Source organism: Schistocerca nitens, chromosome 10 (assembly GCF_023898315.1).
Source record: "Schistocerca nitens isolate TAMUIC-IGC-003100 chromosome 10, iqSchNite1.1, whole genome shotgun sequence".
Classification (NCBI taxonomy): domain Eukaryota; kingdom Metazoa; phylum Arthropoda; class Insecta; order Orthoptera; family Acrididae; genus Schistocerca; species Schistocerca nitens.
Window position 1 is genome coordinate 54,329,715 of NC_064623.1, and position 20,826 is coordinate 54,350,540.

At 44.9% G+C, this 20,826-nt stretch overlaps 1 protein-coding gene across 1 annotated transcript in view; it reads left to right on the forward strand.

Moving 5' to 3' along the window:
- Positions 1-20,826, forward strand: part of LOC126209856 (collagenase-like) — a 48,935-nt gene that overhangs the window by 17,824 nt on the left and 10,285 nt on the right. The window contains exon 3 of the mRNA XM_049938983.1: positions 5,037-5,184. Coding sequence (XP_049794940.1) covers positions 5,037-5,184 — 148 coding nt within the window. The remainder of the gene's footprint in view (positions 1-5,036; positions 5,185-20,826) is intronic.

Consider the following 20,826-nt stretch of genomic DNA (forward strand, 5'->3'; position numbering starts at 1 on the left):
TGCTCCTTTGATGACTTCATTAGTCGATAAACGACAGCGTCATTTGCAAACAACCGAAGACGGCTGGTCAGATTGTCTCCCGAATCGTTTATATACATAAGGAACAGTAAAGGGCCTATAACACTACCTTGGGGAACGCCAGAAATCACTTCTGTTTTAGTCGATGACTTTCCGTCAATTACTACGAACTGTGACCTCTCTGACAGGAAATGACAGATCCAGTCACATAAGTGAGACGATATTCCACAAGCACGCAATTTCACTACGTGCCGCTTGTGTGGTACAGTGTCAAAAGCCTTCCGGAAATACAGAAATACGGAATCGATCTGAAATCCCTTGTCAATAGCACTCAACACTTCATGTGAATAAAGAGATATTTATGTTTCACAGGAATGATGTTTTCCAAACCCATGTTGACTGTGTGTCGCCGGCCGCGGTGGTCTCGCGGTTCTTGGCGCGCAGTCCGGGACCGTGCGACTGCTACGGTCGCAGGTTCGAATCCTGCCTCGGGCATGGATGTGTGTGATGTCCTTAGGTTAGTTAGGTTTAAGTAGTTCTAAGTTCTAGGGGACTGATGACCACAGCAGTTGAGTCCCATAGTGCTCAGAGCCATTTGAACCATTTTTTTGACTGTGTGTCAATAGACCGTTTTCTTCGAGGTAATTCATAATGTTCGAATACAATATATGTTCTAAAACCCTGCTGCATATCGACGTTAACGATATGGGCCTGTAATTTAGTAGATTACTCCTATTGCCTTTCTTGAATATTGGTGTGACCTGTGCAACTTTCCAGTCTTTGGGTACGGATCTTTCGTCGAGCGAACGGTTGTATATGATTGTTAAGTATGGAGCTAATGCATCAGCATATTCCGGAAGGAACCTAATTGGTATACAGTCTGGACCAGAAGACTTGCTTTTATTAAGTGATTTAATTTGCTCCACAACTCCGAGGATATTTACTTCTACATTACTCATGTTGGCTGTTGTTCTCGATTTGAATTCTGGAATATTTACTTCGTCTTCTTTTGTGAAGGCATTTCGGAAGGCAGTGTTTAGTAACTCTGCTTTTGCAGCACTGTCGTCGATAGTATCTCCATTGCTATCGTGCGGAGAAGGCATCCTGTGAATATGGCCCACAGAACATGAGGATATAGAAAAGAGGCATCACTTGGTCACCGAGAATGTAAAGCAAGCATCCTGGTTAATGTTCATTTTAACCTGAATGACTGGTCCGAAAACCATTACCAAAACATCAAAGAACCACCAGTACCATGTTTTGAACTTTTTGCCTACAACATAACCGTAAGGCTATATAATCAGTTAAAACAGGTGGCGTATGCCCCATTTGACATTCAGTATTGCTACAGTTCATCTCTGCTTAATGTTGCTCATTACTATTTGGCTTTCAAATGGGTTTTTGTGTTCCTTTTATCTTTAAAGCGACCACAGGGCGTGACTAAAGTTTCGTAATTTTTGTTTGCAAACACTTTTTGATATGATATGCTATTTATAGTCTATATTGCGTCTTTGTCACAGAGTTTACTTACGTTTCCTCAAACTAATTGGCGAATTCTGGTTGTTATTTTTCGCTGCCGTAACACACAGGCACTTTTCACTGAACATTATCCTTACAGATTCGCTATTGAAAGTCACTTGTTTAGTCGTCTTGTTTAAGACTGTCAGCTGCGAAGTTAGAACTTGTTCAACAGTGAAACTTCCTGGCAGATTAAAACTGTGTGCCGGACCGAGACTCGAACTCGGTCCCGAGTTCGAGTCTCGGTCCGGCATACAGTTTTAATCTGCCAGGAAGTTTCATATCAGCGCACACTCCGCTGCAGAGTGAAAATCTCATTCTGTAAACATCCCCCAGGCTGTGGCTAAGCCATGTCTCCACAGTATCCTTACTTTCAGGAGTGCTAGTTCTGCAAGGTTCGCAGGAGAGCTTCTGTAATGTTTGGAAGGTAGGAGACGAGGTACTGGCAGAAGTGAAGCTGTGAGGAGGGGGCGTGAGTCGTGCTTGGGTAGCTCAGTTTGTAGAGCACTTGCCCGCGAAAGGCAAAGGTCCCGTGTTCGAGTCTCGGTCGGGCACACAGTTTTAATCTGCCAGGAAGTTTCATATCAGCGCACACTCCGCTGCAGAGTGAAAATCTCATTCTTGTTCAACAGTGATGTTTTCAGTTTATTTATTTGTGGTAATGGTTTACATAATGCGTGGTGTTTGATAGTTCGTTTAGAATGCTGAAAATGTTCTATTGCAGCATCCTGCTTGGTCACTGATGATTATTTTGACCTGTGCAATTCTACTGTGGATAAGGAAATTTTCTTCGACTGTTCATAAAGGTGGAGACGATTATTGTGCTTCAGGATCTGAAGTTCAGTTTCTTCATTCCAACGGTGTGTTATTTTTCACTGAGCTTGTCCGCAAATTTGGAGTGTGTACTATCACTCTCAACGCTCTTAAAAGCTCAGTATATCTTCGAGAAAGGAATAAGCCGGGGTTCTAGCTTCCTTCTCCACCCACCCTACCCCCTACCCTCCCGATGTCGTTCAATCTGTGCATCGAGCAACCAGTGAAGGAAAATAAGGGCATATTTGGATTTGGAATAGTAATCAAACTTCAGGAGCAGAAATTTAACTTCACAGTTTGTATATGGCAGTGTATTTCTGTCAGAGACGGCAAAGGGTTTGGAAGAGCAGTTGAAAAGTGAGGATACTGTAATGAAAATAGGTTATAAGATAAACATTAAACAAAAGTAAAATAATATAGTCGAATTGAGTCAGGCAGTGTAGAGGGAGATTAGGAAATGAGAAACTGAAACCAGTAGACGAGATCTGCTATAACTGACAATGGCTGAAGCAGGAAAGTTGTAAAATGCAGGTTGGCAATAGCAGGAAATGCGTTTCTAAAAGAGAGAAAGAGATCTGTTAATAATGAATACAAATTTCAATGTGATGAGGTCACTTCTAAATCAGGATTTTACCGTGTAGCTTTATATGGATGTGAAACTCGGGCGAAAAATGTTTAAAGACCAGAAGAGATGACATATTGCTGAAGATTAAATGGGTAGATGAAGTGAGTCATGAGGAAATACTGAACTGAATTGGGGAAAAGAGAAATTTATGGTGCAACCTAACTACACTACTGGCCATTAAAATTGGTACACCACGAAGATGACGTGCTACAGACGCGAAATTGAACCGACAGGAAGACGATGCTATGATATGCAATTGATTAGCTTTTCAGAGCATTCACACAAGGTTGGTGCCAGTGGCGACACCTACAACGTGCTGACATGAGGAAAGTTTCCAACTGATTTCTCATACACAAACAGCAGTTGACCGGCGTTGCCTGGTGAAACGTTGTTGTGATGCCTCGTGTAAGTAGGAGAAATGCGTACCATCACGTTTTCGACTTTGATAAAGGTCGGATTGTAGCGTATCGCGATTGCTGTTTATCGTATCGCGACATTGCTGCTCACGTTGGTCAGGATCCAATGACTGTTAGCAGAATATGGAATCGGTGGGTTCAGAAGGGTAATACGGAACGCCGTGCTGGATCCCAACGGCCTCGTATAACTAGCAGTCGAGATGACAGGCATCTTATCCGCATGGCTGTAACGGATTGTGCAGCCACGTCTCGATCCCTGAGTCAACAGATGGGGACGTTTGCAAGACAACTACCATCTGCACGAACAGTGCGGAGACGTTTGCAACAGCATGGACTATCATCTCGGAGACCACGGCTGCGGTTAGCCTTGACGCTGCATCACAGACAGGAGCGCCGGCGATGGTGTACTCAACGACGAACCTGGGTGCACGAATGGCAAAACGTCATTTTTTCGGATGAATCCAGGTTCTGTTTACAGCATCATGATGGTCGGATCCGTGTTTGGCGACATCGCGGTGAACGCAAATGGGAAGCGAGTTCATCACTCTGCGTGATGATTTGGATTGCCATTGGTTACCCGTCTTGGTCACCTCTTGTTCGCATTGACGGCACTTTGAACAGTGGACGTTACATTTCAGATGTGTTACGACCCGTGGCTCTACCCTCCATTCGATCCCTGCGAAACCCTATATTTCAGCAGGATAATGCACTACCGCATGTTGCAGGTCCTGTTCGGGCCTTTCTGGATACAGAAAATGTTCGACTGCTGCCCTGGCCAGCACATTCTCCAGATATCTCACCAATTGGAAACGTCTGGTCAATGGTGGCCGAGCAACTGGCTCGTCACAATACTCCAGTTACTACTCTTCATGAACTGTGGTATCGTGTTGAAGCTGCATGGGCAGCTGTACCTGTACACACCATCCAAGCTCTGTTTAACTCAATGACCAGGCGTATCAAGGCCGTTATTGTGGCCAGAGGTGGTTGTTCTGGGTACTGATTTCTATGCACCCAAATTGCGTGAAAATGTAATCACATGTCAGTTCTAGTATAATATATTTGTCCACTGAATACCCGTTTATCATCTGCATTTCTCCTTGGTGTAGCAATTTTAATGGCCAGTAGTGTAAAAGAAGGGATCGGTTAACAGGTCACATTCTGAAGAATCAAGGTATAGCTAATTTGACAATAGACGGAAGTGTGCCGGCCGCGGTGGTCTCGCGGTTCTAGGCGCGCAGTCCGTAACCGTGCGACTGCTGCGGTCGCAGGTTCGAATCCTGCCTCGGGCATGGATGTGTGTGATGTCCTTAGGTTAGGTTTAAGTAGTTCTAAGTTCTAGGGAACTGATGACCACAGCAGTTGACTCCCATAGTGCTCAGAGCCATTTGAAGCATTTTTTAGACGGAAGTGTGGGGAGAATTTGTAGAGAGAGAGACAGAGAGAAAAAGGCGGGAGAGAGAGAGAGAGAGAGAGAGAGAGAGACAGAGAGTCGACTACAATAAACTAGTTCAAATGAATGTAAGTAGCAGTAGTTATGCTGAGATGAAAATGTGCATCAAATAAGTTTTCGGAGTGGAGACCACAACAACACCTGTAGGTTTGTCACACAGTACAGTTAGTGGCAGTGAACATCCGCTTTATTGCAGGTTGGATCCAGAGTTCGAGGAGACTTGCACCTTGGTTGGCTTTGGACGACGTGGGCGGAATTTGAAACCGGATACAGGACTCATGAGGGCAGCCAGCTTCGTCATGGAGCCTGGTGGCGAGTGTGGCTACAGCGGCATTACCGACGAAGTAAGTAAGTCGATATACCTGACATCCAACTTGGTACCCTACAGATGACAGGAGAAATGCCAGTCTCTGGTTGATGAAGTTGATGTAGCCACCGTAGGGTACACAAATCGCGGCTAGCTTTCCGCGAAATTAACGATGAATCATCATGAGACTGTGACGCCTCCTATTGCTGCCTACTGACACTTCCACGATCAACCAAGATCTAATGTCCTTTTTCTATGCCCAGCCAGTATTCTTCACCTCGTCGAAGTACGTCAATATTTGTTGATCAACAGGTCTAAATTCAAATTTTTACTATCACCTAGCTGTGTTGTATAGTGGCTGCCGCCAAAGATGCTCATTAACAGTTACTAGGCGGCCGATTTGTGTTTCGAAATGAAATGATATCTTTGATTTTGCGTAGTACGTGTACACAGAATTATTTCCTTCAGGAGTCACAGGGTTCATTTAACACAGTTTATTTGATATGATTCACTACGATCGATAATCATACTTGAGCCCGATAATAAATGTCGAAACAGGGTCTATAATCGAAAGTCAAAGAAATTTACTTTTAATTCTCCCGGCTTCCAATGCGGTTAACGCAGTGGCGCACTAACTTAAGCGTCGCGAATATTCAGAACTACAACGCTAAAAGCTCGGACACTAAAATCTCGGAACACGAAGACTCCCAGACGCTAAAGACCCACAGACGCTAGAGACTAACAGACGCGAAAAACGTTAACAATACATGCGTTGGATTTACGTAATAGTTGTGAAGCAAAAGGAACGTTCGTTAGAAAGTCTTTGAATAAAGCCCCTTGCTGCTTTACATATAATTCCCTGTTCCACAGGATCTTATTATTCTTTAAAGTAATTCCTCTGCTTTAAAACGAAAATTCGTGATTTTATGAAGTATGGGAATTGTTCATGGCCAGTTCGTATAAAATTTAGTTTCAAAAACCGAGCGAGGTGGCGCAATAACTAGCACACTGGACTCACTTTCGGGAGGACGACGGTTCAAAGCCGCGTACGGTCATCCTGATTTACGTTTTCCATACTTTCCCTAAATCGCTTCAGGCAAATACCATCATGGTTCCTTTGAAACGTTAGTTTCAAAAAATACCCGGAAGGTAAGGAGAGGTTACAAGACGAGTACCAACCAGCCTTTCGTAAAAACAAAGAAAATAGCAGTCTCATTAATAAAAGTTATGTAAAAACATAGAGCGAATCAATTACGCATAGTAGAAGATTATATGTTCAAAATGGTTCAAATGGCTCTGAGAACTATGGGACTTAACATCTGAGGTCATCAGTCCCCTAGAACTTAGAACTACTTTACTAACCTAAGAACATCACACACATCCATGCCCGAGGCAGGATTCGAACCTGCGACTGTAGCGGTCGCGCGGTTCCAGACTGAAGCGCGCAGAACCACTCGGCCACAGCGACCGGCAGAGTTTAAGTCCTCGGAGTCTTTCGCTGTAACATACCTGATAAAATCCTCTCGGTTTACAAGCCGCGCTACTTCAGGAACAACGCTCGTACTTCCGACGGCTATTTCCGCCATTGTTGTCCCGAGTAAAAACGTCTGCAGCTCGTGGTCTATTGGCTAGCATTGTGCCTCTGGATCCCGGGATCCCGGGTTCAATTCCCAGCCGGGTGGCGGATTTTCTCCTCCCGGAGGCTGGGTGTTTGTGTTGTCCTCATCATTTCATCATCATTCGTGAAAGCGGTGAGACTGGACTGTGTAAAGATTCGGAATTTGTACGGGCGCTGACAACCGCGCCCTTGAGCGCCCCACAAACCAATCGTCGTCATCATCAGCATCATCGAGTAAACACCTCTCACTTCCGGGGCTGGCACAGTGTTCCGCTTATATAGGCGCGTCTGCGACGTCTACAACCTTCCAGAGGGGGCCGAAGTAACGCATGCGCAGAAAGGCGCGTTGAGAAACTCCTAACAGCCCTGCTGAAACAGTACCCTTGGTCTCTGTTGGTTTACTCGAATCTAGGTCGCTTCCTTTATGCTGGAATCCCAATATGAAGCACGAGCCAAGAGCCTGTTCTTTTTTTTATTATTATTTACTTATCTTTTACGTCCGATTTCCAGGCAATGTTCTGCTATGGCCGACTCCTCAAGCTCCCTTCGTTAATACACGTTTCAGTCATATTATTGCCACCATCTGTCAAAAGCATGAAATGCATCTGAAATGCGGACGTACAGGAATAGAGTCAGTGGGATGCTGGAAGGCACCGACAGGGATGTGGAACAATGTTGACTCTGACTTCGTCGTCAGCTGCACTAGGTTTCTCTGTTGAGGATCCATGGCGCGAAGAGCTCGATCAAGGTGGTCATACAGATTCTCGATCGAGTTTAAATCCGCGGAGTCTGGGGCCAGGGTCCTTCGAATCACACACACACACACACACACTGCGATCTGTGTGGCACGTTGCAGTCATTGCCTTGTTGGGAGACGCCATCGTGCCGAGGAAAGCAAACACCATATAGGGCTGTACATGATCCCCTGGGAGAAATACATACGAGGTGTGACAATAAAGTAATGAGACTGATTTTCTTTGCAAGATGTGCCAACCCTGCAGGCTTGCGTAGGCACAATATCTTTGACCTTGTTCTACAAAGCTGCTTCTAGTCCAAGCGGCACATCGATGCAACTGCTCAGGCGTTTGTTGTTCTGTAATAAGTTAACACGTGTTTGTGTTTCTCGTCACGGAAATGGAACCACATAATGTTGCACATTGGTATGCCATTTCTTTTGGCGTTAAATTGGGTGAAAACGCGACAACTTAGGGTAAGCTTCAGAAGACTTTTGGAGAGGAGGTTATGTCAAGAGCTCAAATTTTCCATTGGCATAAAATTTTTAGTGAAGGCGGAACGAATGTTGAAGATGAAGACAGCAGTGGACGACCTTCAACCTCACGGACGGATGTCAGCTTGGCCAGGGTGCGTGAACTAGTACGATCTGATCGAAGATTATCCGTGAAAATGATTGCAGAAGAACTGAACATCAGTCGAGAAACGGTTCGTCTAATAATAACTGAAGACTTTGGTATGAGAAAAATTTGTGCAAAAATGGTCCCAAAAAATCTCACACCACAACAGCGAGAAACACGGAAAAATGTGGTGGCCGATCTGTTAGAGCAAATGGAAATCAATACAGAATTGATGAGCCATGTTATCAATGGTGATGAAAGTTGGTTTTTTCAGTAGGATCCAGAGACAAAACGCCAATGTTCGCAATGGTGCTCAAAGGGATCACCCTGACCAAAAAACGCTCGCGTGTCAGAGTCAAAAGTGAAATGCATGCTAGAGAGCTACTTTGATTCCAAGGGAATTGTTCATAAAGAGTGGGTGCCTCCTGGACAAACAGTTGACCAATATTACTACAAAGAAATTTTAGAAAGACTTCGTAAAAGAGTTCTTCGTGTCCGTGCCAACATTGCTGATAATTGGATTCTGCATCACGATAGTGCTCCATCCTATACACAAATTTTTAACTTCGAAACAAATTTCAGTACTACCACAGCCACCTTATTCACCAGATATCGCTCTGTGCGACTTTTTTCTATTTCCAAGAGTCAAAACGGCGGTCAGCTGAAACCATTTGCAATCAACACAAGATGTCCAAAAAGTAATGACGAGGGTCTTGGAGGATATTACGGAAGATGAGTTCCAGAAATGTTACCTTCAATGGCTGAGGCGCTGGAAAAAGTGTGTGCAATCAGAAGGGAACTACTTTGAAGGAGACAACAGTAAACTTGACTACAACAGTAAGCAACTTTTTTTTTTTTCACACCAGTCTCATTACTTTATTGTCGCACCTCGTATTTGTGTTGAATGATTGTGCCTTCCAGAATGACGAAATCACCCAGCGAGTGCCACGGAAACATTCCCCAGACCATAACGCTCCCTCCTCTCGCCTGGACCAATGACTCTTCCAGGGTGTTTGCTTTCAGACGACTCTCGCCGCATACGCCATCATGTCTTGCCGATGGAGCACAAAAAAATAATTAATCCGAAAAAACCACTTAGTGGAGGTCTAGTTGCGCTAGTGGCGTGAATATTCCAGCCTTCCTCGCCAATGAACAGCATTCAGCATGGGTCCGTGAACTAAGCGCCTGCAGCGGAGGCCAATACACAGCAACAATCGCAGAACAGTCATTGAGGGGACAATGTTGGTACACGTTGGTTCATCTGTGTGGTCAGTTTGTAGGGAAGCAGCCTACTCACGCTGTAGTAAATTCACATCAGTCTTTCCATTGTGTGCCAGCCAGTCCGCTGTAACTAGCTCTGACGTCATAAATATTGTGCAATACTTTAAAAATCAAGCAAATAACCTAAGACGGTTCTAGCATGTCAGGAGTAATACTAAAACAACATGTGTTGAATATCAGTTCGATAACTTTAGCCATTTTCGAAATTTGGACGTTTTTCTGTAAAAATCATTGGCGCAACAGAAAAGAGCTAGAGAATTAAAAATTGATAATTAGATTCATTTTTCATAATTATTTAATAAAAACAGTCTTCTGGATCTCACAAATTAGGATTTTAGTGGAAATTCATGATTTTCTGGTTTTCGTCTCAAAACTTAAGGAAGCAAGATAGATTAAGTAGACTAATAAATAAGGCTAGGATGTTTATATTTAAGTAGAATGGAGATCCGCTATCACCATAAGGATGTGAGAAGTTTCATTTGAATACCTATAAAACTATAGCGATAGTGTATCTCCAAAGGGCCAGTTCAGAGCTCGTCTACTGCGTGCAGTGTAATTAAATTAATTCTCTCGCCAAAAATATTTAACTTAGCCACGTCAAACTTTTATTATGATTACTTACCTGTGTGTTGAATGCACATTTAAATTAAGAGCTTCATCGGCCATCAGCAAGAGAAGCTATGATTTATTAGGTAACTTAAAGTGGTGCATTACTAGCCCAGCGGCTAGTCGGGAGAGCCGATTTTATCAGGGGTTCCCTTAGCCGTCCGCACCGCGGCTTTATGTATAAGAACGCTGCGCGAGGAAGCAAGGCCCCAGTTCTCTCCAGACGATGAATAGCACGCCATCTGTGTCGGGAATCGCGTCGCGTCGGTATCATTGCTACAAACAGCCTCGGATGCCGTATTAAGTTACTCGTGATACACGTAACCATGAAATCATTTTCGAGTGAAGTGTTAATTCTGGGATGACTTTAATTATCGATCTTCAGTTTGCGTATTGTCGTATTTTCACGTGCCGCCGCGGGACAAACATTCTACCATTATTTAGCGTGGCGTTTGATGAACCTTATCATCAAATTATGGCGAGCATTCATTTAAATATTTAACTTGGACAGTTATAGTGGCATCAGCGCATTAGACTCTGAACTGCTCTGTTAGTTAGATTGTGTGGATACTTTTGTTTTCATCTGTGACTTTCAGAATACAGAACGTTTTTTTTTTCACGACCGTTTTTGATTATAAATCCCGGACAATCTCCTAATTCCTCAGAGCTATAAGCTGTAACCACAAGTGTATTCTCAGATGAAGTGGGCACTAGGAATTCTAATTACAGGCTTCACGTTTTGCTAATCACTTTCTGGTTGCCAATATTGTAGTTAGAGAGCCAGTGTTGAGAAATGGCTGGCTCTGAGCACTATGGGACTTAACAGCTATTGTCATCAGTCCCCTAGAACTTAGAACTACTTAAACCTACCTAACCTAAGGACATCACACAACACCCAGTCATCACGAGGCAGAGAAAATCCCTGACCCCGCCGGGAATCGAACACGGGACCCCGTGCTCGGGAAACGAGAACGCTACCGCGAGACCACGAGCTGCGGACCCAGTGTTGAGAACGGCGAAAGACAGCATAAATAACAGGAACATTTAACAACAATAATTCCACCCGCCGCCGCACATATGGTTAATCGGCCGGGAATGAAGTGTTTCAACATTCAAACTTTTATACAACATATTTTCCAATCCGCCGCCCCACAAGTTGCTCACAAGTTACACGTCTATTCGACAGTACACACGTAGATAGCCATCGTTTACCCTTGTCATCTATGGCCTGTGGTACACCAAGTCGCCTCGGCAACGATTTTGGATAGTACTATTTTGCCATGCACGGTATATTTTCTCGGTGGCACGTGAACAACTATCACTTAATCTCCACATTACGACAATGACTGCTCTGTTTTCCGCTTCTCCCGACGCGCCTATATGGTCAACACTGCTAGTGTCGCCAACTACCCTGTGTGAGTGGTTATTGCACACTGGCGTCGAAAATAGGTGTTGGTCGTATTAGTGCGACTGGACCACGTAGATGCAGCAGCATTCGCAGGGGACGCCGTACGCACAGAGCTCTTGAGGAGCCATCTCGACTTTAACTGGGCGTAACATACGCTATGTGATCAAAAGTATCCGGACACCTCGAAATCAATACGTTTTTCATATTAGGCGCCTTGTGCTGTCACCTACTGCCAGGTACTCCATATCAGCGACCTCAGTAGTCATTAGACATCGTCAGAGAACAGAACGGGGCACTCCACAGAACTCACCGACGTGGTCAGGTGATTGGGTGTCACTTGCGTCGTAAGTCTGTGTGCGAGATTTCCACACTCCTAAACATCCATAGGTTCACTGTTTCCGATGTGATAGTGAAGTGGAAACGTGAAGGGATACGCACAGCACAAAAGCGCATAGGCTGACCTCGTTTGTTGACTGACAGACACCATCGACAGTTGAAGGGTGTCGTAAGTGTAATAGGCAGACATCTATCCAGGCTATCACACAGGAATTCCAAACTGCATCAGAATCCACTGCAAGTACTGTGACAATTAGGCAGGAGGTGATAAAACTTGAATTCATGGTCGAGCGGCTGCTCATAAGCCACACATCACGCCGGTAAATGCCAAATGACGCCTCGCTTGGTGTAAGGAGCGTAAACATTGGACGGCTGAACAGTGGAAAAACGTTGTGTGGAGTGACGAATTACGGTACACCATGTGGCGATCCGATGGCAGGGTGTGGGTATGGCGAATGACCGTTGAACGTCATCTGCCAGTGTGTGTAGTGTCAACAGTGAAATTCGGAGGCGGTGGTGCTATGGTGTGGTCGTGTTTTTCATGGAGAGCGATTGTACCCTTGTTGTTTTGCGTGGCACTATGAGAGCACATACCTATACAGGGTGTTACAAAAAGGTACGGCCAAACTTTCAGGAAACGTTCCTCACACACAAAGAAAGAAAATATGTTACGTGGACATGTGTCCGGAAACGCTTACTTTCCATGTTAGAGCTCATTTTATTACTTCTCTTCAAATCACATTAATCATGGAATGGAAACACACAGCAACAGAACGTACCAGCGTGACTTCAAACACTTTGTTACAGGAAATGTTCAAAATGTCCTCCGTTAGCGAGGATACATGCGTCCACCCTCCATCGCATGGAATCCCTGATGCGCTGATGCAGCCCTGGAGAATGGCGTATTGTATCACAGCCGTCCACAATACTAGTACTAAGAGTCTATACATTTGGTACCGGGGTTGCGTAGACAAGAGCTTTCAAATGCCCCCATAAATGAAAGTCAAGAGGGTTGAGGTCAGGAGAGCGTGGACGCCATGGAATTCGTCCGCCTCTACCAATTCATCGGTCACCGAATCTGTTGTTGAGAAGCGTACGAACACTTCGACTGAAATGTGCAGGACCTCCATCGTGCATGAACCACATGTTGTGTCGTACTTGTAAAGGCACATGTTCTAGCAGCACAGGTAGAGTATCCTGTATGAAATCATGACAACGTGCTCCATTGAGCGTAGGTGGAAGAACATGGGGCCCAATCAAGACATCACCAACAATGCCTGCCGAAACGTTCACAAAAAATCTGTGTTGATGACGTGATTGCACAATTGCGTGCGGATTCTCGTCAGCCCACACATGTTGATTGTGAAAATTTACAATTTGATCACGTTGGAATGAAGCCTCATCCGTAAAGAGAACGTTTGCACTGAAATGAGGATTGATACATTGTTGGATGAACCATTCGCAGAAGTGTACCCGTGGAGGCCAATCAGCTGCTGATAGTGCCTGCGCACGCTGTACTTGGTACGTAGCACTCTCCCTACACTGACGTGGTCAACGTTACCTTGTACAGCAGCAACTTCTCTGACGCTGACATTAGGGTTATCGTCAACTGCAAGAAGAATTGCCTCGTCCATTGCAGGTGTCCTCGTCGTTCTAGGTCTTCCCCAGTCGCGAGTCATAGGCTGGAATGTTCCGTGTTCCCTAAGACGCCGATCAATTGCTTCGAACGTCTTCCTGTCGGGACACCTTCGTTCTGGAAATCTGTCTCGATACAAACGTACCGCGCCACGGCTATTGCCCCGTGCTAATCCATACATCAAATGGGCATCTGCCGACTCCGCATTTGTAAACATTGCACTGACTGCAAAACCACGTTCGTGATGAACACTAACCTGTTGATGCTACGTACTGATGTGCTTTATACTAGTACTGTAGAGCAATGAGTCGCATGTCAACACAAGCACCGAAGTCAACATTACCTTCCTTCAATTGGGCCAACTGGCGGTGAATCGAGGAAGTACAGTACATACTGACGAAACTAAAATGAGCTCTAACATGGAAATTAAGCGTTTCCGGACACATGTCCACATAACATCTTTTCTTTATTTGTGTGTGATGAATGTTTCCTGAAATTCCCGGGTTCGATTCCCGGCGGGGTCAGGGATTTTGTCTGCCTCGTGATGACTGGGTGTTGTGTGATGTCCTTAGGTTAGTTAGGTTTAAGTAGTTCTAAGTTCTAGGGGACTGATGACCATAGATGTTAAGTCCCACAGTGCTCAGAGCCGTTTTTGAATGTTTCCTGAAAGATTGGCCGTATCTTTTTGTAGCACCCTGTATTAATGTTTTAAGCACCTTCTTGCTTCCCACTGTTGAAAAGCAATTCGGGGTTGGCAATTGCATCCTTCAACACGATTGGGCACCTGTTCATAATGCACGACCTGTGGCGCAGTGGTTACACGACGATAACATCCTGTAAAGGACTGGCTGGCACAGAGTCCTGACCTGAATCCTATAGAACACCTTTGGACTGTTTTGGAGCGCCGACTTCGTGCCAGGCCTCACCGACCGACATCGGTACCTCTCCTCAGTGCAGCACTCCGTGAAGAATGGGCTGTCATTCCCCAAGAAATCGTCCAGCACCTGAGTGAACGTGTGCCTGCGAGAGTGGAAGCTGTCATCGAGGTTTTGGGTGTGCCAACACCATATTGAATTCTAGCATTACCGATGGAGAGCGCCACGAACGTGTAAGTCATTTTCAGTCAGGTGTCCGAATACTTTAGATCACATAGTGTATTATATGTCTAGGATTCAGTCCAGAACACTGACCTCAATCCACGCCTGAGCACCAAGCGTGGTATCTTGCTGCTCATCGCCTCACAGTGTGGCAGGAAAGCAGCTATCATGAATCTTCCCCCGATTCAAAGATGTCCTGCGTCGGCAACATCTGAAAGCGTTTGCAATGTCGCCCTTGCTGTAACCGTTCTCACTGAACACGCATCTGGATTTCTACAATTCTGACTATGAATTGTCATCGTCAGAAATAACATTTACCCTGTGTACAGAAGTGTTCAGAACCTCTTCCATGTGTACAGAATGGTGAAAATTACTAGCGTTCAAGTACCTATCAGTGTGTGTTAGTTTCCTGTACACCGAATGACCGAGCTGGCTTCCTGTTCAGTTAAAACATCCGAGAATGGTAGCTCGCCATCTGTGTCCATCTCGAAATCGAATTTAATGTTGTACACTCCCATGTGATTAACGAACTGCTGCAGTGCATTTTCACCACGAGGCCATATCGGGAAGGTGTAGTCCATGTAGAGTAGGAAGGAAGATCGAAATAATGAAATTGTTTATCGTGTGTTGATCTCATTTTATTGGCCAGTCTCACCCCATCGCGTCTCTACAAGCAGTACAAGTGTTTCACGCATACACGACGCCGCGCTAGCAATGATTCATTTCCAGGGCGAGATGTGGAGACATGTAGACACAGATGTACAGACCGGGCTCTTCTCGACACAAGTCATAGTGTGTCATTGAATCTGCCCCACCGTAAATACCACATATAACCTGACGACCTCCAGTTACGTTTCAGTGCAAAACATATTAACAGCATGAAGGCTATTCAGAATATCAGCGTGGCATATGTACATCATCACAGTGGCACAAAATATTACGTGAAAAATGTGCATACACAGTGTATCTGAAAAGACCCCATGCCCCTCTTAAGTTCGTTCAATTGACGAAATAAACAGTTGTTTCATTGCTACTCTTGCTTTGTAGCTATCAAAAAGCATTGTTGTCAGTATTGCATGAAGTGATTCAGACTAACGTTCTGAATGAGTGCTCTGGTAACAATGTACAGCAGCGAGTTGTAACGTGGCATGGATTGTTGCCACACTTCACAAATAACGTATATCGCATAAGATGGTTATTTTCTGATGAGAGTGCGATGTATTGCAATTCATGCGAAAGGAATTTGGTTTCCTAGTCTAAAAAAAATATCCATTATGTGCATGAGTTGGAAAGCAACCTGCTGATGTTATGATATGGGCAGGCATTTCAACACAAAACCCGTTCGCACCATATTTTATTGAAATATATGTGACTGGAAATTCTTATTTGGACATGTAGAAACTGTGGTGAATACCTCAGCTAGATGGCTAGAGAATCGTGGATCAAAGTGTGGTCACAGCTGGATGGAGCTCCAGCAAACTTTGCTATTCAAGTGTGACAGTTTCTCGATGATTCATTTTCGAGGCCGTGGTTCAGGCGTGGTTCAGCAACACCTCCTGCTCCAGTGAAGTGGCCTCAACCAAACCTGGACTTTATCACATCAGACTGCTCGTTGTGCGAAATAATACCGTACAGTTCCACACAGATCAACGTCGGCTCAAGGCTAATGAAGAATTGCACAAAATTGGGAGTTGAGGAAGCCAATCAAAGTATATCTCCAGTGATGTCCACAAGATGTCAATGACGTCATGGAGATGCATAGTTCATTGTCTAAGGCGCGATGGCATGCATGAAGATCTGTTTCTATTTGTACTATTTATACACATATTTTTTTATTTTTTTTATTTATTTTTATACTCCAGTATATACAACATAATATACATGAGAATTCACTTAGTTTCAGTCTGTCGATCACGGTCTTGTTACATCAGAATTACGAGTTTCGTGTGTTGTCGTCCATATTCAGATACAAGCGTTGTATAATAAACAATTCGTGTAATCACAGAGTAGCCAGTCTTAATGGAAACAGAGCGTGGCACTGTTGTATACTAAAGCCAGACTTGCATTATGTCACTATACATGGTGTAACTAAATTTCCAGCCGGCCGCGGTGGCCGTGCGGTTCTAGGCGCTCAGTCCGGAACCGCGTGACTGCTGCGGTCGCAGGTTCGAATCCTGCCTCGGGCATGGCTGTGTGTGATGTCCTTAGGTTAGTTAGGTTTAAGTAGTTCTAAGTTCTAGGGGGCTGATGACCACAGATGTTAAGTCCCATAGTGCTCAGAGCCATTTGAATTTTTGAACTAAATTTCCTATACAGACTTTGAAGAACTTGTAATGGGACCAAAATGTTAAGCTTAGAATAGATACTCATGTCCAGAAACGTAGAGTTTTACTGCTACATGCAAAAACCATAACGCACGTTGCTGTTTGGCTTCTGCAGATTATCGTTTGGGTCCACTTACGGGTAGGACTCTATGTGACGACCATCGACGTCAGCACAGATAAGGTACCTCTCTACCATGTTCAGGTTCTCACAGTCACCAATCCCTGGCCCCCCAACATCTACCACAGCCGTAACCCGTGCCAGCAGGTCTTTCTCGGATACCAGGGGGAGGGGGGGGGGGGGCGTGTCTCCTTGGTCAAGGATTTCATGTGATCCAACAGATAGCAGACCTAGCAGGTTCAAGTTGGGAGATCTGCTAGGCCAAGCAATCAGGCGACCACAATCTATGCACTGTTGGCCAGATTGTTGGCCCAGATGATCTCAGACCTCATGTGAAAAATGAGATGATGCGTCATTGTGCCATAACCACATGTCTTGATACACATACAATGGCACATCTTCCAGAGTCCATACAGTAGACCGCCAGTGAATCAAAAATACGTGGCACGCATGAGATGTTGTGGAACGCTTCCGAAGTAGTCAGAGCGTATCGTTCCTGAAACCCTCGGGACCACACACCTTGCGGATTTTCATCAGCCGATACATGATTGTTGTGGGAATTGAGAACACCTCGCCTGATGAACTTGGCTTCATCCGTGGAAGGGATCCGCCGTAGGATGTCCACACAGTGGTGCAAGAACCACCTGTAGAAGTAGACTGCAGACGCACAATCCTGTAGCTGCATTTGGTAGTACTGATGTAGCTCCTGTTCATGCAGAACACGCCAGAGAACCTGGTGATACACAGTATAGCTGCTGTGTTTCTGGTACACGTCATCGCGTCCTCTTCACTATGTGGAGTACAGCCTCTTCAAACTCGAATGTGCGGCGCTGCCGTGGGGCAGCACAGTCGGCCCTGCTGGTGATGAAAGTACCCATATCGGAGGCCCGCTGGGGCTGCCCTACGAAGAGGGAGTGCGGAAGTCTCTGGCGCAGTGGAAAACGCTCCGTATTCAACTGACGGAGCACCCCTCCCATTGCATCGAGCTTCGCCGTACAATAACATCCTGTCGGCGTATTCCGCAAACATGTAGTTCCCTATGGTCAACAGGATCATACTAGAAATGAAATTTACGTACAGCTTGCCTTCTGTATGCCCACGGCCTTTCCGCAGTGGTAACGCCGTTTCCCCTCAGATCACCGAAGTTAAGTGCTGTCGGGCTGGGCTAGGACTTGGATGGGTGACCACCCAGTCTGCCGAACGCTGTTGGCAAGCGGGGTGCACTCAGCCCTTGTGAGGCAAACTGAGGAGCTGCTTGACTGAGAAGTAGTGTCTCCGGTCTCGGAAACTGACATACGGCCAGCAGAGCGGTGTGCTGACCACATGCCCTTCCATATCCGCATCAAGTGACGCCTGTGGACTGAGGATGACACGACGGCCGGTCGGTACCATTGGGCTTTCGTGGTCTGTTCGGGAAGACATTTGCATTCTGTATTGTAGTGAACGATTACCACGAATAAAGCCCACAAACACAACTGGAGGTACAAAGCTCTGTAAGTGGGTAGAGTAGTACAGTGTGAAAAGAGACCACAAGCATAAAAGCAGGTACAAACCTCTCTGGCCAGAGCACAAACTCAACTGAAAGGCATGTAGAACAACCTTTAGTGGGCGTGGGACATTAGGTGATAGGTGAATGACGTGTGCAATAATCTGGTCAGTGTCGCCGAAAATGCGGAAGATTTGAACGTGTGTTGTCATATTTTGCCTGTAGCTGCAAAACGGTACGTTTCCGGACATGAGTTCGTATGCTGAACTTAACCGTCTTTGTCCCCACAACTCCTCAACGCCTCTAAAGGGAATTTAGTTATATCGCGTATATTAAAATTTCAAAGTAGTTTGATTGGTGTAAGAATCCTACGTATCCTTAATGCCCGACGTCTACACGTACTAAACGATTTAAAATGCACCCTTGAAACAATTTACACTCAAAATGTTCCAGAGCATTAAAAATAAAAGATTGCAGAGGATTTACTAGATGGAGTAAAACGTCTCATTAAAAGAAAACAGTTACAAAACTTTTTAGAATGTGTCCTCTTTTGTCTTCCATTAAATCATAGTAGAGGGCTCCAAACCGAGATTTCTTCTGTTCTGTTGTGTCAGACTCGACGCTGCCGCAGCAGAATCGTTGTACAGTACCAATCCTATCCCAACACGGTGCGATTGTACAGCCTAAAACGTGCCTTTGAAAATTTCATAATAACTACTGTGAGCAAAATAAATTTCTTCTTGCAGCAGCTCTCCCGGAATTTTTTACCGATAGGCGTAAATTCCAATTTTTTCTAGCATGTTTAGAGGAGAACTCTTTTGAAACTCTGTGCAGTAGTTCCGTCTCTTCTGCTTCTGCACGAAGTTTGTGTTTGCTGGTTTGCATATGTGCCACGAACTTCAGCCAACTATTGAGCCCACTACGTTCGTGTGATAGTTTCGCCGAGTTTGGTCTGTATAATATTTATTACTCTCTGCACATTTGTTTTTTTACACACCGAAATAATTTGCCATGTGGTGCTAGTACTTGAAACGTATGGAGTGTAACAAACTACTTAGGTCAAAATAGCGAAACTTTCGTCTCTGTTATTGTAGGTCTGTGAATATGCACCAACAAGTCATTCGCATAGTTCTTTTGGGCACGGCCAAACACGATAGCTCCTTACTGCTACCCTGCTAGGTCTCCACATCAACTCATTCTTACTACAGTGATTCCTTGCGAATGATACTGTACTCAAAGAATGAACTCCCGAACTGCGATTGTGCTTCTTCGTCAGCCGTAGAATACAGGGTGATTCAAAAAGAATACCACAACTTTAGGAATTTAAAACTCTGCAACGACAAAAGGCAGAGCTAAGCACTATCTGTCGGCGAATTAAGGGAGCTATAAAGTTTCATTTAGTTGTACATTTGTTCGCTTGAGGCGCTGTTGACTAGGCCTCAGCGTCAGTTGATGCTAAGATGGCGACCGCTCAACAGAAAGCTTTTTGTGTTATTGAGTACGGCAGAAGTGAATCGACGACAGTTGTTCAGCGTGCATTTCGAACGAAGTATGGTGTTAAACCTCCTGATAGGTGGTGTATTAAACGTTGGTATAAACAGTTTACAGAGGATGGGTGTTTGTGCAAAGGGAAAAGTTCTGGACGGCCGAGAACGAGTGATGAAAATGTAGCACGCATCCAGCAAGCATTTGTTCGCAGCCCAGGAAAATCGACTCGCAGAGCTAGCAGAGAGCTGCAAATTCCACAATCAACTGTATGGAGAGTCCTACGAAAAAGGTTAGTTATGAAACCTTATCGTCTGAAATTGGTTCAAGCACTGTCTGCAGCTGATAAGATTAAAAGAATCGATTTCTGTGATTTTATCCTTGCTCAAATGGAAACAGATGAATCTTTCGTTTCAAAGATTGTGTTTAGTGATGAAGCAACTTTCCACACTAACGGGAAAGTCAACCGTCACGATGTCTGTACATGGGGCACTGAGAATCTGTGGGAAACAACTCAGTATGAACGTGACTCGCCTAAGGTGAACGTTTTCTGTGCCATTTCAGCCAATAAAGTTTTTGGTCCCTTTTTCTTCGAAGGTGCTACTGTAACTGGACTACACTATCTGGAGATGTTAGAGAATTGGCTGTTCCCTCAGCTCGAACAAGAAGCACAACAATTCATATTTCAGCAGGATGGAGCGCCACCACATTGGCACTTATCTGTCCATAACTACCTGAACGTCAACTACCCGAGGCGATGGATCGGCCGCCAGGCAGCCCGTGACAGAGCACTTCATCACTGGCTTCCAAGAAGCCCTGATCTTACCCCCTGCGATTTTTTCTTATGGGGGTATGTTAAGGATATGGTGTTTCGGCCACCTCTCCCAGCCACCATTGATGATTTGAAACGAGAAATAACAGCAGCTATCCAA